We start from the raw sequence: 18,865 nt of genomic DNA on the forward strand, positions 1-18,865 counted from the left end.
CCATTTTGTATTATTTGTTTAAATTAATTAAGCTTACTTGCATTTTTATTATTTTTAACCCAATTTTTGAATCATTGCTTTAATTCTATGCAATGGAACCATGTCGTTTTATTTCTTTAAATCCTCCCATAATCATTTCTTTCTTCATTCCAACCCTTATCCAATCCCCTATTTTGTCTAAGTTTTTTTTCACTAAACTTTTTATCCAATATATATTTTTAAATATTTTGGAATTTTATTTTTATTTTTATTTTTTGGAACTTTCTACCACAGCCTCTTGTGGACATCAAAACCACAGAAGTCAGTTTCTTCTTTGTGGTCTCTGGTGAAATAAGCACATATGGTAGTTGATGGCAGCAATCAGTGGAACCTTCTGGAAAGCTATCAGGCTTGTAGCTAGGGCCCAGCTCACATTCCCCAGGAGGCAATATAGGCTATGGGAGGGGCAGTAGTCCTTAGTTCCTTTTTTCCACCACCTTTGCAGCAGTATAGCAGAAACCTCTCTGATTTTACAAAGCATTTTATGACTCAGATTGTTACTGGATGCCCTTTTTTACTCTCTCCTAACTTTGACTTGGACTGATTTTTTTTAACTTTGACTTGTTTTTCTCCAACCTCCAATTTGGAACATACAACTATCCTTACCGCTTTGGCGCATCAACCTGGTCTGTACAATGGCTACTCTTATCTACATCCTGTGTCTCCTGTGAGGATAAGCTCCTGGAGGGAGATGCACATTAATGTACCTTCTTTGTTTGGGTGAAGCCTACTCAGTGAATTTCTGTACTTTTTGCCAGATGTTAACGCTGTGGGCAAGGAAGAACTGGAACCTCAGGTGAAGGCCCTTCTCTGTGGAAAGGCCCATGTTCCAGCTGGCCCAGCAGGGCACTGAGCAGTTTTGGAGCCACCAGCAGCTCCCGCACCGGGACTGGGTGCCCAGCCCATCGCTGACTGCCAGCACAAGTGGCTGGGCGCTACCCGCACCCGCTCACCTGCACAGAAACCGGCAAATAAGAAGCAGAAGACACATAGAGTGCGGCAACTGGAGCAGCCTTCTGCAGAGCAGGTGTGGTGGCATTCCTCCCACTACCACCATTGGTGCTGCAGGACTGGCGCCCATGCTGCTCCCACTCCCATCGTGCTGCCAGCACGTCTCAGAACTGCTACTTGCGCTCCCTCAGCAGGTCAACATATGAAGCCTCTTGGGTATCTTATTCTTCTTACTATGACTCCCCTCCACACCACCATCGCCACTGATATATGGCGATTCCTATCGTCAAGACTACAGCTCCCTTGGTGGCAGGACCTATTCCTTTGGGCCTGTGCAGGGCCCTCATCATCATAGGCCCTGTGCCTCTCAAGACCCACTGGTTCTCTCCCCACAGGTAACACAGGCCTCAGCTGTACCTCTTCCTTGGTGGGATTCAGATGCTGAGTGTCTGAGTCAGAGTGCTTGGAGGCCCTTCGGTCTGTTCCTCCTGGTGATATTGCTGCCTTTTTTGCTTTGATGATTTGTCTTGTGAAGTTTTTGAGCCTGCCAACTCAGAAGGCTCATCAATCCACGGAAGACACTCTGTTTCCACCAGAGCAACAAGTCCAGCAAGCAGCTGTGTCTATGGCATTGTCATCTCTTTCATACCTCATCCAGCTGGCCAGGAACCCAGACCAGGTACCATCTGAAGTCCCTGCCCTCTCCTGCTGCCAGAATACCAGGTATCATCTTGATCTGACCCAAGTTACCTATCCGAACACATCTCCGCCTATGAACCCACTAGGACTTTAAGATCTTCTGGGGAGGCCCTGCTCTCGATCCCGTCTGCAACTCAGGCACAGTTGGCGGGGGCGAGGGACAGGGCCTTCTCAGTGGTGGCCCCTCAGCTGTGGAACACCCTACCCACAGACATCAGATCAGCTCCCTCATTTCGGATGAAAGTGAAAACCTGGTTATTTGAACAGGCGCTTGAATAGGCAGTGCAATTAATTACAATGAATTATAGGAAATTGGAACAACGGATGATGAGCTTGGATTATGATTTTAGTTATGAGATGCTAGTGAGTTGTTTATTGATGTTTATTGATGGTTATTGATGTTAATTGCTTAGTGTATTATTGTGTTGTTTTTTAAATGGCTGTATGATGTTTGCATTGAATTTTTGCCGCTGCTTGTTGTTAACCACTCTGAGTCACCTAATGGCTGAGAAGATCGATATACAAATAAAGTAAGTAAATAAATAAATAAATCAGTACAGTGAGTAGGCAAACCACCTAAACCGAACACTGTCATTGTTACCATGGCCTACATCCTTCAGTAGGGTAAGTGCTCTACCACCACTCAACGTACCCTGTCTTACAAAGGGGAAGAAATTGGAGACTATGAGGAGAAAGGAGCACACTAATGCGAGTCTGGTCACTGCATAGCGCATTATGGTACATACATGGACTTTTTATGACAAAAGATAGCACACAATCTTGACCTCCTTCCACCAGTCCAACAAAGTATGTCCAAGGCCTACCATAAGGAGGTGCTTATTTTGGGCCGGGCCCAGAAGTATATGGCCCAACATATGGCTGACACAGCAGGGAAACTCTTTGCAATTGCCACCTCCATCTGTAGGCATGCCTGGCTCCTCACTTCAACACTGTCGGAAGAGGGCAAGACTTTAGCTGAGAATCTTCCTGCCCATTATGGAGGTCTCTTCGATCCCGACATGAATACCAGTCTTAAAGAATCCCAAGAAGTGCAGCAGATGCATGAAAGATTGAATTCCAGCAGCCCACATATCAGCCGATATAGAGGCGCTTCATCTGCCTCATACTCACAGAAGCCGTACCTGCTGTCCGGAAACTCATCAGGTCAGCCAAGGACCCCACATTTCTCCAAGCAGCAGGCACAGCCTAAGGAACGACAGCAGGGTAGGGGGCGCTCTCAGCCCAAGGCAAAACGCCATTTTTAGCAAGACTCACTTTTCTCTCTCTTCACGGGTGGCTCCACGGGTGGCTCCTTTGAATACTCACAGTTCTCCCTTGTCTTATGTATTTATTTAAAACATTTATATTCCGCCTTGCAGGGGACTTAGGGCGGAGCACAACATATATACAGCAAACATTCAATGCTGGGACATAAAACCATAAATATTCACAACCCCACGAGGCCACAGCTACTCCCCCTTTGGGTGAACTCTCCACATCTCAGCCACACGTCCGCTTTGGCACACGACTTGCTGGCTTTTACTCAGCATGGCAGGCCATAACCACTGACTAGTGGGTTCTTGATGTCATACACTGAGACTATGCTATTGAGTTTAAGAAAATTCCCCAAGTCGGCTTTGTTTGCACCACTGCACCCTCCACTGTGCTCTGGAATGAAGTATATGCTGTCCTCCAAAAGGGAGCGATTGTACTGTTTCACCCTTCTGATTTCTCTTCTTTTCTTTTCTACTTACTTCCTCGTGCCAAAGAAGCATTGAGGATAAGGCCTATCTTGGACCTAAGAGGCCTTAATGGCTACATTTGGCCACACAGGTTCTGGATGGTGACATTGCAGACCATTCTCCCCCTGCTCCCTAAGACTTAAAAGATGCATATTTTCACATTGCAATTGCGGCTCATCACCACAAGTATCTCTCCTTCAAGATAGGGCACAGAGCTTTCTCCTTCCGGTTCTTCCTTTTGAGATCTGAACTCGACCCTGCTTTTTCATGAAGTGCATGGCGGCCCACCAGCATGGCATCACAGTCATACATCAATCGCTGGAATGTAGACATTGAGGACTATAACCTCTTTCACAGAAATCGAACAAAGGGGAGAGGAGGCGGAGTAGCCTTATATGTCAAAAATTCTTATGCTGCAGAAGAGATGCAAGACAGCAATCCGGGAAACCAGCTTGAAAGCATCTGGATAAGAATCAAGGGAACTGGGACTCAAAAAGATGTCGTTGTAGGCGTCTACTACAGACCCCCAAGCCAGGAGGAAGAACTTGATGAAGTCTTCTGCCAACAGTTGACCAAACAGGCACAGAGAAGAGATGTAGTAGTCATGGGCGATTTCAACTATCCTGATATGGAGCCCCCGGTGGCGCAGTGGGTTAAAGCCTGTGCTGGCAGGACTGAAGACCGACAGGTTGCAGGTTCGAATCCCGGGAGAGGCGGATGAGCTCCCTCTATCGGCTCCAGCTCCTCATGCGGGGACATGAGAGAAGCCTCCCACAAGGATGATAAAACATCAGAAATCATCCGGGCATCCCCTGGGCAACTTCCTTGCAGACGGCCAATTCTCTCACAACAGGAGCGGTTGCTCCTGACACAACAAAAAAAAAACTATCCTGATATTTGCTGGAAAACAAACTCGGCCAAGAGTACAAGGTCCAACAAATTCCTCGCTTGCCTTGCAGACAGTTTCATGGTCCAGAAGGTAGAAGAGGCAACAAGGGGATTGGCTACTCTGGATCTCATCCTAACAAATGCGGAGGACCTGATCGATGCGGTCGAAGTGGTAGGATCCTTAAAGGCAAGTGACCATGTGCTCCTGCAATTTGGGGTACAAAGGAAGGCCGAATCTAAGACAAGTCAAACCCGCATTTTGGAATTTAGGAGAGCTGATTTCCGAAAAATGAAGGAAACACTGAGCAGCATTCCGTGGACACAGATACAAGTGCAAAAAAAGCCAATGGTATTTTGGCCTGCATCAATAGGAGCATAGTGTCTAGATCTAAGGAAGTAATGCTACCCCTCTATTCTGCTTTGGTTAGACCACACCTGGAATATTGTGTCCAATTCTGGGCACCACAATTCAAGAGAGATATTGACAAGCTGGAATGTGTCCAGAGGAGGGCGACTAAAATGATCAAGGGTCTGGAGAACAAGCCCTACGAGGAGTGGCTTAGGGAACTGGGCATGTTTAGCCTGAAGAAGAGAAGGCTGAGAGGAGATATGATAGCCATATGTGAGAGGAGGGAGCAAGCTTGTTTTCTGCTTCCTTGCAGACTAGGACGCGGAACAATGGCTTCAAACTACAAGAGAGGAGATTCCATCTGAACATTAGGAAGAACTTCCTGACTGTGAGAGTCATTCGGCAGTGGCACTCTTCCCCGGAGTGTGGTGGAGACTCCTTCTTTGGAAGCTTTTAAGCAGAGGCTGGATGGCCATCTGTCAGGGGTGATTTGAATGCAATATTCCTGCTTCTTGGCAGGGGGTTGGACTGGATGGCCCATGAGGTTTCTTCCAACTCTTTGATTCTATGATTCTATGACTGGCTCCTGTATCAGGAAAAGTTGAAATAAATCACCATTCTTATCTCAGCTGCTGTGACTTTGTAAGTTCTTGAAGACACAAAGTTGAAAAAACACCGGACTCATCCATTCAGCCTTCAACTAAAGTGGCACTGAATCTATTTACAAAATATGTACACTACAATCTCCGTTCATGTCCATGCACATCTCAGCACACTGCACAAAGAACACGGCAATCCTCTTTTCCAGTTTGCACAGGAAACTCCAAAAGTGGCACTCTACCAATTCTACACATCTCTATTGTTTTAACCCATGCATTTCTGAAACCATACAGTTTAAACTATGACTTTCATACCAGAAACTATAACATACTGACAATTCCCTCCTAAACATAACATGAACACTTTTAAACACATTTTAAACCCAATTTTTTAAGAAATTCTTCATATTTGTATGTGGATAGTGCTTCGTCTGCCAAATTTGTTTCTGATGGGCAATATTCTAGTTTGATTAATCCTTCTTGTACCAATTATCTCACATTTTGATACCTTTGTTGTTCATTCGTTCAGTCGTCTCCGACTCTTCGTGACCTCATGGACCAGCCTACGCCAGAGCTCCCTGTCGGCTGTTACCACCCTCAGCTCCCTCAAGGTCAGTCCAGTCACTTCAAGGATGCCACCCATCCATCTTGCCCTTGGTCGGCCCCTCTTCCTTTTGCCTTCCACTTTCCCCAGCATAATTGTCTTCTCTAGGCTTTCCTGTCTCCTCATGATGTGGCCAAAGTACTTCAACTTTGTCTCTAGTATTTTTCCCTCCAGTGAGCAGTCGGGCTTTATTTCCTGGAGGATGGACTGGTTGGATCTTCTCGCAGTCCAAGGCACTCTCAGCACTTTCCTCCAACACCACAGCTCAAAAGCATCGATCTTCCTTCGCTCAGCCTTCCCTAAGGTCCAGCTCTCACATCCGTAGGTGACTACAGGGAATACCATGGCTTTGACTAGGCGGATCTTTGTTGCAAGTCTGATGTCTCTACTCTTCACTATTTTATCGAGATTGGACATTGCTCTCCTCCCAAGAAGTAAGCGTCTTCTGATTTCCTGGCTACAGTCTGCATCTGCAGTAATCTTTGCACCTAGAAATACAAAGTCTGTCACGGCCTCCACGGTTTCTCCCTCTATTTTCCAGTTGTCAATCATTCTTGTTGCCATAATCTTGGTTTTTTTGACGTTTAGCTGCAACCCGGCTTTTGCGCTTTCTTCTTTCACCTTGATTAGAAGGCTCCTCAGCTCCTCCTCGCTTTCGGCCATCAGAGTGGTGTCATCTGCATATCTGAGGTTGTTAATGTTTCTTCCAGCAATTTTCACCCCAGCTTTGCATTCATCCAGCCCCACACATCGCATGATGTGTTCTGCATACAAGTTAAAAAGGTTGGGTGAGAGTATGCAGCCTTGCCGGACGCCTTTCCCAATCTTGAACCAGTCTGTTGTTCCATGGTCAGTTCTGACTGTTGCCACTTGGTCCTTGTACAGATTCCTCAGGAGAGAGACAAGGTGGCTTGGTATGCCCATCCCACCAAGAACTTGCCACAATTTATTATGATCCACACAGTCAAAGGCTTTAGAATAGTCAATGAAGCAGAAGTAGATGTTTTTCTGAAACTCCCTGCCTTTCTCCATTATCCAGCGGATATTGGCAATCTGGTCTCTCGTTCCTCTGCCTTTTCTAAACCCAGCTTGAACATCTGGCAACTCTCGCTCCATGTATTGCTGGAGTCTTCCTTGCAGGATCTTGAGCATTACCTTACTGGCATGAGAAATAAGGGCAACTGTACGGAAGTTTGAGCAGTCTTTCGCATTTCCCTTTTTTGGTATGGGGATGTAAGTTGATTTTTTCCAGTCTGATGGCCATTCTTGTGTTTTCCATATTTGCTGGCAAATGGCATGCATCACCTTGACAGCATCATCTTTTAAGATTTTAAACAGTTTGATACCTTACTCCAACATATTTTGTTCTATTTTTAAATTCTCTGCTTTTGCCATTGTTATACATGCTTGTGAGTCCTCTTTAATACAAATGGGAATTTCACATTCTTCTCCTAAATCTGACAAAAGTTGTTTCACCCACTGAAGTTCATTTACTGCTTCTGACAATGCAGCAAATTCCACTTCAGTATAATGCTAGACAATTTTGTTTCCTGGATCTCCAGGTAATAATGCTTCAAGCAAATTTAATCACGAATCCTGTTACTGATTTGCTTCCATTTTCAGTAGCAAAAGAACTGTCTGCAAAACAGTCAATTTTTTCTTTATCTCCACCTAAAGTCAAACAAAAATCAATGGTCCCCTGGATCGCCCTAAAGAGGCTCTTCATCTGCCTCATACTCACAGAAGCCGCACCTGCTGTCTGGACACTCATCAGGGCAGCCAAGGACCCCACATTCCTCCAAGCACCAGGTACAAACTAAGGCACGTCAGCAGGGTAGGGGGCACTCTCAGCCCAAGGTAAATCAACTCTTTTAGCAACCTTTTCGATTTGGGCTGACACTTGTAGAGCTGGAATCAATACCCGTGCAAACTGCGCAAATATTGTCAGGTAGTTAAAGTTGAAGAGTCTATTGTGAAGTTCAAAGTAAGATTGATTGCTGAACAGAACAATCTATTAAGAACATGGTTCGCTGCCTGGAAAGCTTCTCCCCAAAGACCTTTGGGGGCTTCAGGATTCCTCAACATGCAATCTTTCATTGTTGGAAGAACCCCTGTCCTCTCTGCAAGCCCATTTTCTGCTGGTGTGTAAGGATTTGTGGCTTTCTGTAGTATACCCATTTCTTTAAGCCAGTTTTGAAAACTATTTCCACAAAACTCCCCCCCCCCCCCCAACCAGGGAGGATGCTTTGAAGATAAACTCTCTTTCCATCATGCGAACCCATTATTTGAATTTCTCAAATGCTTGATCCTTATTTTTTAGGTGATATAAGAAACCATATATATATATGGATTTTCCTTCACTCTCTGGAAGAGAACCAGCTAAATCAGCATGAACAACTTGGAAAGGTCTCTTGACCATAATGTTATTCTTTCATGACTGGGAAAGCTTTGACTTTGACCTGTTTGCAAATTGCCCAATCTAAAAACTTATTACACTTCAACGTGGTTAGATCAGGGCAAACTTTTACTAACTGGGCTAATCTGTGAAAAACAACATGTCCCATTACTTTGTGTAAATAATGTTCACAAGAGTTATGTAAAGGTACATTTAAATTGTTTTTACAGTCACTTCATCATCACAGTCATTATTCTCATTCACTCTCTTGGCACTCATGAACACATTAAAACATTCTGCATTACAGGAAGTATCACCTCTCCTGGCATCAGATGAACCATTGTCCTTGGGCCCTGTTTTCTTGACAGCTGTAGAAGAACAAGTCTTGGTTGATGAGGAGCTCCTAGTCCCTCTTTTTCCACAGCAAAATCTTCCTCTGGGAGGCCTGTTCTTGGCTTGGAGAATCGCATAGGAATTGCAAGCTTTTATTTTGACTCCAAATGCTGATGTCTCCTGGCAGCCTTCATCATCTGGTAGATGATGATCTGGTAGCACCCCTCCTGGTCAGCCACGTCATCTTGTTCTTGCCTTTGAGATTGCTCAAACATTCTTCTGTCCAACTCTGCCATAACTCTGCCACAAATTAGGTCCAGGCTAATTTGGACTCTGGAAGCTCTAAATTAAATAATCCCAGTTTGAAGACAAACTTGACACCAAAACAAAACATTTCTGGACCTCAGAAAGCTCTGCACCATGAACATCTGTTTGCATGAACAACTCTTTCATCAGATCAAGATGTTTTCTGACATCCTGGCCCCTTTTCATTTTGCTGTTATACAGTATTTTGGTCCAAATCAATTGTGAGACACAAGACTCTCTTTGATGAACCTCTTTTAGAGCATTCCAGACCTCTTTTTCAGTGCTCTTATTCCTCACGTGCACCAACTGGTTCAGCTGAAGGCCTTAGCCTTTTTATCATGGGCCTGGTCTTGATCTTCACCTGTCATGGTGTGCTCTGGTCCTTTTTGGTCCTTCCATCATTAAGGACCAAGTTTGAAAATTTGTATCTGAAATTTTTTCAAAGTTCATGGTATTTTGGGCTTCCTACTGCCATCTCTGCTGTTTCTCTCACAGCCTGGATATTTTTTTAATCCACTGAACTTCAAACTGCTTGTCTGTGACCCTCAGGACACTGAGTTTAAGCCAATCACTACTCTACTCACATCCAGTAGCCAGTAGCCAACAGTCACCACATCTGCATCTTTTCTCCAAAGCTCAGTCCATCACCAGCTATATATCTTACAGCAGCTAATTGTCCTCATTAGCTTAGGGGAATGTTGCTGGCAGCATAACCCTTATTATGAAAAGTTAAGATAAATCACCATTCTTATCTCACCTGCTTCGACCTTGCAAGTTCTTCTTGAAGGCACAAAGTTGGGAAAACACCAGACTCATCAATTCAGTTTTCAACTAAAGCAGCACTTTATCTTTATTTACAAAATATATATATGACAATCTCCGGTCATGTCCGTGCGCATCTTAGGACACTGCATGAAGAATATTGCAAGCTTCTTTTCTGGTTTGCACAGGTTTGTTTGTTTGTTATTTTTGTCAACCGGGGGGTCGCTGGGCCATTTTCTAGGGGTCACGAAGCCACCTCGGTTGGGCCCACCCCTCTGCTGCAGCAAAATGGCTGCCACCCCCTGTGCCAGCCAAACAGCCAGACGCTCCTGGTTGGCTTCTCCTCGTCTTCCCACAAGGCTGCAGGGAGTCAGGAGGAGGAGCTTGGAGGCAAAGGCCGATCGGCCTTTTCCCCCACCGAGGTAGGAAGGGGCAAAGGGCAAGCGCAAAGGCTCCCCGCATGGCCAGGCCTTCCAGAGAGCCTTTGTCGCTCACCTCTCGCCCCTGCCAAGCTCGAAAGGCTTATACTTGAGTGAGTGTCCTGGTTGAGTGACCTTCCTGCCAGGACTCTCACCTCTCTGGACAATAACCCAGCTGGGAGAGAGAGAAAGGAGAGGAAGGCAGTGCTGAAGGAGAGCGAGAGCTCCGAGAGGAGGAGAGGAAGGGGTGTGTGGTTGCTGTGCGGAAAGGGTGCATACCTGTGCTGTGCTCTCAGAGCTCTCTCTCGGCGCTTGCCTTCCTCTCCCACCACAGTCTACAGTCCACTACCTCCCCATGGGCAGAAGCAACCTTGGAGGCAAAGCAGAGATCTGGCTTGGCTCCTCCTTTCTCCTTCGCTGCCTCTGCAAACATCCCCAGAGAAAAACAGCCTTGGAGGTGAGCAGAGGGAAAAGCCATCCAGTCACACCTCCTGCCACTCAGAAACACACTATCAAAGCACCCCGACAGATGGCGCTGCATAAAAAGCCCAGAGTAGGAAGGAGACTCTACCATGCTCCAAGGCAGCATATTCCGTTACTAAACAGCTTGGTTCCTCTCTTTTCTCTCCTTCTGCCTTTTGAGGAAATGTTGGAGCCCCTTTGTGTCTCTTTGGGTTTCCCAGAGAGTTAGACTGGGGTGGTGGGGATTGCCACGTTCTATTTATTATTATTGTTATTACATTTATTATTTTATTCTATTATTGTTATTATTATATTTTACTCTGTTTGTTATTACTGGAAGGATATGTACTGGTAAGTACATTTACATTGAAGGTTAGAATAATGATTTAAGCAGAGTTAGACTGTCAGAACCCAGATGCCTTTAAAGAGCCAGACACGGGGGTAAATTCAAAACAACAGTTTATTAAGGCAACAAAAGAACTCGGAGACACTACCTTATGTGCCTCTGGTCAAAACTTAACGTCTGTAGCAGTTTGCAGCTCAAAAACTTAACTTGGAAAATAATCCGGATTAAAATGACATATAATCTGGGATAAACAAAGTTCAAGCAAAACACCCCAAAATCACACAGTTCAAACAAACAAACAAAGAGCTGTGAAGAAAAGCCGTTGTCCAAAAGCAGTCCGAGGGCGAGGAAATTCCAGAAGTATTCAGAATCCAAAAGGCAGCATCATCGGCCCCACAACCGTTGTGTGGAGTCCCACAGGGTTCAATCTTGTCCCCGATGTTATTTAACATCTACATGAAGCCCCTGGGGGAGATCATTCGGAGTTTCGGAATGAGATGTTATCTCTACGCAGATCATGTCCAAATCTGTCACTCCTTTCCACCTGTCACCAAGGAGGCTGTCCAGACCTTGAATCAGTGCTTGGCTGCTGTGTCGGACTGGATGAGAGCTAACAAATTGAAACTGAATCCAGACAAGACAGAGGTCCTACTGGTCAGTCGTAAGGCCGAACAGGGTATAGGGTTACAGCCTGTGCTGGATGGAGTTACACTCCCCCTGAAGACGCAGGTTCGCAGCTTGGGAGTGATCCTGGACTCATCACTGAGCCTGGAAGCCCATGTCTCGGCGGTGGCTGGGAGAGCTTTTGCACAATTAAAACTTGTGCGCCAGCTGCATCCATACCTTGGGAAGTCGGATCACGCTCTTGTTACATCCCGATTAGACTACTGCAACGGACTCTACGTGGGGTTGCCTTTGAAGACTGCTCGGAAACTCCAACTAGTCCAGTGGGAGGCAGCCAGACTGCTCACCGGGGCGTCATACAGGGAGCATACCACCCTCCTGTTGTGTCAGCTCCACTGGCTGCCAATCCAGTTCCGAGCACAATTCAAAGTGCTGGTTTTGACCAACAAAACCATATACGGTTCCGGCCCAGTGCATCTGTCCGAACGGATCTCCCTCTACGTCTAAGATCTTCTGGGGAGGTCCTGCTCTCGACCCCGCCTTTATCACAAGTGAGATTGGCAGGGACGAGGAGCAGGGCCTTCTTGGTGGTGACCCCCCACCTGTGGAATTCACTCCCCGGGGAAATTAGATCTGCTCCTTTCCTTCGGGAAAAAAACTAAAGACATGGATCTGGGCATTCGGACAAGCGGGCAGATAAAGAAAGAACTTTGATGATGATTAGGAAATGATTAATGGATTACATCTATGCAACTCTGAAAGACGAAATGCTGATCACGAGTAGTTTTTATATGATGTGTTATGTACTTGTTGTTGATTGTGTTAACTATGATAACTGTTTTTAACTATGGTTTTGGTATATTATGTGTAATTTGTATAGGCATCGAATTGTGCCTTTTCTGTAAGCCACCCTGAGTCCTTCGGGGGTGGAGAAGGGCAGGGTAAAAGTACCCGAAATAAAATAAATCGTCAAAACAATCCAAGGTCGAAGAGAAAGGGAAATCTACACTTACAAGAATCCAAGCCAATCGATACACAGAGGAAACAGCAACCTGCTGTTCCAGGACCCAAGCCCAACAAGAGAAACGGCAGTGACAGAAGTCAAGGCACAAATCCAACACTTTGCCTACTGCAAAGTTCCCAACTTTCAGTGCCTTCATTTATCCTACAACTCATCATCCGTTGATGAGCTGCCCTCCGCCCTTTCCTCATCACTGTCAGCTGTTTTACCCATTACAGCTGAACGCCAATACCCATCTCTCCAACTCTTCCACCTCTTGTCAAGACTTAGGTCTCCCCATGATTCCCTGGTATCACCAGACTGCCAATCCCCAGAGAACCCTTCAAAAGTATCACTGGATGTGGGTTACATGCACACATTCCTGACTTCTTGTACTTGAGTCCAATCCAATGATTCCCCTTCGTCCTCACTACTCCCAGACCCATTACTTCCAGTAAAGCCCATAAAATCCTCCTCCTCAGTTGGAGCAGTAAATATGTCACAGATCCATTTCCTCTGACACTCCTCGTCTGACTCTTGCTCACGAGTAGTCCTTTTTGCACCTCTACTCCCATCTCCCTCCTCCCCCATTTCACTTTCTGAGAAGCCTTCAAAAGAGTCTTCATCTGTAGGTGACATGAATATTTCCCTGATTCTCTTTCTTTGTTGTTCTTCATCCAACACCTGAGCACCTCTCTTCCCTCCTCTGCTACTCCTACTATCAGTTGTAACAGTCAGTAGACTCAACTGCAACATAGACAGTCCTAAATTACAGTTTTATGTAAATATTCAAAAACAATTAAAATGTGGATGCCTCAATTAATGTAATTTTATTTTTGAAATTAGCCAGTAACTGCTGCATTTCCCACCCTCGGTTTATACTTGAGCCAATAAGTTTTCTGAGTTTTTAATGGTAAAATTAGGTGCCTCGGCTTATTACAATTCATAACAGTATCAAAATTACTGTTATGAAGTAGCAATGAAAATATGGTTGGGGGTTACCACAACATGAGGAACTTAATTAGGGGTCACAGCATTAGAAAGGTTGAGAACCACTGGTAAGTCAGGAGCCCACTAACAGTGGGTCAAAGTGCTAAACTGTTGAACTTGCTGAATGAAAGGTCACAGGTTTGAATCCGGGGAGCAGCGTGAGCTCCCCTGTTAACCCCAACTTCTACCAACCTAGCAGTTTGAAAACATGCAAATGTGAGTAGATCAATACTCTAGCAGGAAGGTAACAGCGCTCCATGGAGTCATGCTGGCCACATGACCTTGGAGGTATCTATGGACAACGCTGGCTTAGAAATTGAGATAAGCACCAACCCCCAGAGTCGGACATGACTGGACTTAAGGTCAGGGGAAAACCTTTACCTATACGGTAAGTTAGGTAAACGGTAAATTAGTGAGCTAAAATTAGAACTTTGTTCCTTTGGCACTGTAGAATGAAAGGTAAACAAATATGAATCAATTGGAAGACTAAGGGCAATTAGAGTGTATCTGTTCTGAAAGACCAAGTAGTGGTCTGATCAAGATTCAATGATGTGGCTGAGATCATGGAATCACAAAATGCATTGCTTAGAAAATTTGGCATGTTAGAACACAAATACAACATCTACTTGTGCATAAATAGATCTCATGTATAAGTCAAAATTAGGTTTTGGGCTCAAAATGAATAGGTTGGGGGTCAATTATTATTATAACTTTATTTGTACCCCGCTAGCATCTCCCGAAGGACTCGACGCGGCTTACATAGGCCGAGGCCTCAAAACACAATACAATACAATACCTAAAGCAAATTAAAAACAGTTAAGCAGAATAAACAACAACAATAACAATACATCGAGACACTATAAAACTGGGCCGGCCAGAGCAATGGGTACAGGATTAAAAGTGCTGACGTGGCAGGAGGTATGTAGGATTATAAAGTAAGTGCAGTGTGCGGTGTGCAGTGATCTTAGTTCTACTGAAGTGCTTCTAGGACTTGGCATTGGAGGTTCCTAATCTGAGAAGGCACATCGGAACAGCCAGGTCTTCAAGTTCTTTCTGAAAATTGCCAATGTAGGGGCCTGTCTAAGATCTTTTGGGAGGGCGTTCCAAAGTCGGGGGCCACCACAGAAAAGGCCCTGTCTCGAGTCCCCACCAAGCGCGCTTGCGACGCGGGCGGGATCACTAGCAGGGCCTCTCCAGATGACCGAAGTGAATGCGTGGGTTCGTAGACGGAGATGCAGTCACGCAGGTAGGGTGGTCCCAAACCGTACAGGGCTTTGCAGGTAAGCACCTGCACCTTAAATTGGGCCGGAAGATAAACGGTAGCCAGTGGAGCTCCTTGAACAGGAGGGTTGACCTCTCTCTGTAATGAGCCCCAGTTAGCATCCTGGCTGCTGCCCGTTGGACCAGTTGGAATTTCCGAGCCGTTTTCAAGGGCAGCCCTACGTAGAGCGCATTGCAGTAATCCAACCTAGAGGTGACCAAGGCATAGACCACCCCGGCCAGATCAGCCTTCGCGAGGTACGGTCGCAGCTGGCGCACAAGTCTCAGTTGTGCAAAAGCCCTCCCGGTCACCGCCGACGCCTGAGCCTCAAGCGTGAGCGATGAGTCCAAGAGGACTCCCAAACTGCGGGCCTGTGGCTTCAGGGGGAGTGTAACCCCGACCAACACAGGTTGCCACCCTATACCCCGATCCGGTTTGTGATCGACCAGGAGGACCTCTGTCTTGTCGAGATTAATCCTCAGCTTGTTAACTGGTGCTCCTTACAGGGAGAGGTCAACCCTCCTGTTCAAGGAGCTCCATTGGCTGCTGTTCATTTTCCGGTCCCAATTCAAGGTGCACGTGCTTACCTACAAAGCCCTAAACGGTTTGGGACCCACCTACCTGCGTGACCGCATCTCTGTGTATGAACCCACACGATCTCTTCGTTCATCTGGAAAGGCCCTACTCATGATCCCATTTCCATCGCAGGCGCGATTGGTGGGGACGAGGGATCAGTGGTGGCCCCTTGACTCTGGAACTCCCTCCCCAAGGACATGAGACATGCCCCAACTCTGGCAGTCTTTAAGAGGAGCCTGAAAATGTGGTTGTTCCAGTGTGCCTTCCCAGAATAAGGAACCCCAGGCAACATGTTCCTAATTGCACTTTACTAATGGTCTAGGATTGTCTGCTCGCTCCATCTCCCTCCAAATACCTATCCTAGTTATATGTCACCTTGTCATGCCCAGTATTTTAAAATTTTAATTATTACATTTGGCCCTGCCATAGGTTTTTAATGGTGGTGTTATTATTACTGTTTATTGCTTTGTTTATGAGTTTATTTATTGTCTGTATTGCTGTGTTATTATACTGATGTATTTGGGCTCGGCCTCTTATAAGCCACACCGAGTCCTCCGGGAGATGGTAGCAGGGTATAAATAAAGGAGGTTATTATTATTATTATTATTATTATTATTTCCAAATCAGTGCACTAGATAAAATGGGTTTAGCGTATGGTAAATAAAACATGTTGGTTTTTAAGGCATAACACTTTGCTGCAGGAAGTTTTTAGGCATTTTATACATTATCAACAACAACAATAATGCTTTTTTCCATCTACTTAACAGGAAAACCAATTAGAAGAAAACAGTTAACTATTGCAATCCCCCAACTTATTGGAAATTACAGTCGTGGTTGAAGTGTGACGCCATCAAGATTTATCACATTGCAACACTGAAGTACTTTGGAATTTCCAGTATGTTAAATGATTTATCTGCCTGTAGAATGCGAAGTTTGGTGCTGGCAGTGATTATTTATAACAATAGATGAGGAAAAATTAAGTAGTTACATCTTTGTCATCCTCTGTTCTAGGGCATTCAAAATTATGTGGATGCTTCAATAAAGGAGTAGATCTTATATATCTTAGATCAACCCTTAGCAATCTGACGTCTTCTAGTTGTGCTGGCCATGATGCTGAGGAATTATGGGAGTTGTTAAGCACATTTAGAAGGCTGCGGGCAAAATCACTTATTGGAGATTTGGACAGTTACCAAACTGCATGGTCCAGCACAAAGTATCATGGTTAATTGGTGTCTGTGTATTGATAACATCCCTAGTAGTGCAGTGGGTTAAACCCTTGTGCTGGCAAGACCGCTGACTGACAGGTCAGTAGCATGAGTCCGGGTAGAGCGGGTTGAGCTCCATGCGGGGACGTGATGAAGCCTCCCATAAAGAAGGTCCCCCTGGGCAACGTCCTTGCAGACAGCCAATTCTCTCACACCAGAAGTGACTTGCAGTTTCTCAAGTCGCTCCTGATATGGAAAAAAACCCACTTTAAATGAATAACAAACTGTTTGCTGTCAGACTGGAGAGCTATAGACCAACTTAGTCCCATTCTACACTGCCACATAAAATCTAGAATATCTGCTTTCAACTGGATTATATGGCAGTGTAGATTCAAATGATCCAGTTCAAAGCAGATAATGTATCAAAGCAGATTATCTGCTTTGATAATCTGGGTTATATGGCAGTATAAAAGGGGCCTTAATTCTTAATGTTTACAAAGTCCAAATGTTGCCAATATTTTTCTGTAAATGCTTTAAAGCAAATGTTTCAAAATATTTATAAAGACCAAAAATGCCTTTTGAGTGCATTTTTGGTCTTTATAAATATTTTGAAACATTTATAAATACTTTGAAACTGGAAGCTGACCCTCCCCCACACACACACACACACACACACATTCATAAAGTATCTTTTGCTTGTGGGAAAGCTGTTCTCTTGTGCAAGATGTAAAAGCAAAAATAGAAACCCAAATTATGTTTTGTTTCATATATTTTATCGAACAGAATCACGAGAAAGACAAGCAGACAGCAAAGTTGCGTAATTTGACAAATTCCTTGACGAATCCCATTTTAAGTCAAGTTAGATACAATGGAGGTAATTTAGAGATCCCTACTGGTCTATGTATCTTCCCATCTGGAAGTTGCCTTGGGGACCCATAATTAATCTGTCAATGGCCAAATTAGGGTCCCTTTCATACTGCGCTATTGTTGGCTATGAATTGTTGTGGTTTCATTCAATGGAATCTTGGGATTTGTAGTTTACTGATTCAGTCTCAAAGCCATAGTTCCTCCCCAAACTGCAAGCCCTATTATTCCGTGGGCTGTTGCCATGACTGTTAAAATGGAATAAAGTGTTCTATAATTCCAGGTGTGAAAAGGTTCCAGGTTCCAAACGTTCTTCTTCTCCTACTACAGAACCTACCTGGTGTTACACTGCATGCTTGCTTGCAAAACATGTACAGAACTATGCCAGCACTGCTTTTCCTTTGGCTCGCAATCTGAAGGTCCAAACTGAAGGACAGGAATATTTTGCACAGCCCTGAGGGTTACAGTGTGGTATTTTTAATTGCCTGCTGTTATCTTTCTAGTCCAAAAGCTTGTGATTTACAGGCACATTGCTGTCAAACCAAGTTGGTGTCTGTTGAACGTATGGCTTCAGAGGTCTGCATTTAAAGTTCATGAGCTCAATATCACTTTTAAAAGAAGCTAAAAGCACAGGAAAACCAAACAAAACATTGGGTAGACTCAAGAGATCAGAGGTGCATGTGTATTTGTTACTCTGAGCTTGAAAAAGCTTATTTTTCTGGATCTCTCATTATGCTTGACCAGTGATTAAGCTGATGACATGGTTTTGAGAAAGCTGCTCTTTCCAAACGTTTGATTTTTGCAAGTTATGAACACATTTATCAGCACTGTTTAATAGTGTCGTTGGGTGCTCCATTATCTTCTTTCAGTGCTATTGTCCAAACAGCAGGAGGGGATATGAAGACCAATTTTATGTATTATGGCTTATTATTATGGAAAGATTTATAAATCTATATTTTTGTAATAATAATGTGATATCAGCCTTATAAAAATGTTGCTCCTATGGAAGCAGAAAATTGTTGCTTTTCCTCAACTAACTGCCACGTAATGAAATAGTTTTCATAATATTTAATGTATCTTTGATGAAGCTATTCTACCTTCCCATTGTTCCAGTAGTGTAGAAAATGATTAATAAACAAGAATGGCATTTTAAATCCAGTGATTTGTACTATTTATTGTTCGGTAGGATGCTTAAATAAAATTTTGTGTATGTCTGAAAATGATTTGCAAGGCTAGTAATCACCTGTCTCTGTTGGATGTACAGCGCAAAAGTTGTGAGAAAAGTTCTATGCCAGACAAAGAAAATATGCCACACAGATGAACAATAAAGAACCAGTAGTTTACTTTTTATAATTCAGAACAACACATTTACAATCATGTGATCAGCTGCATCAACTCACATAATGTACATTTTTAATTTTTTAAAATATTTTTATTGAAAGAATTTTCCA

General features: G+C 44.3%; 1 protein-coding gene across 5 annotated transcripts in view; it reads left to right on the forward strand.

The window, feature by feature from the left end:
* Positions 1–18,568, forward strand: part of LOC132771208 (solute carrier family 22 member 15-like) — a 105,765-nt gene extending 87,197 nt beyond the window's left edge. For 2 of the 5 annotated variants that reach the window (XM_067465666.1, XM_060768925.2), the window contains exon 12: positions 798–5,967. In XM_067465666.1, the coding sequence (XP_067321767.1) occupies positions 798–839 (42 nt within the window). In that variant the 3' untranslated portion in view covers positions 840–5,967. Of the gene's footprint in view, positions 1–797; positions 5,971–16,112 lie in introns of those variants that run through there. The other 3 variants (XM_060768924.2, XM_060768923.2, XM_067465667.1) reach the window with 2 other exon arrangements.
* Positions 18,569–18,865: the final 297 nt, after the last annotated feature.

Source organism: Anolis sagrei, chromosome 3 (assembly GCF_037176765.1).
Source record: "Anolis sagrei isolate rAnoSag1 chromosome 3, rAnoSag1.mat, whole genome shotgun sequence".
Lineage (NCBI taxonomy): Eukaryota > Metazoa > Chordata > Lepidosauria > Squamata > Dactyloidae > Anolis > Anolis sagrei.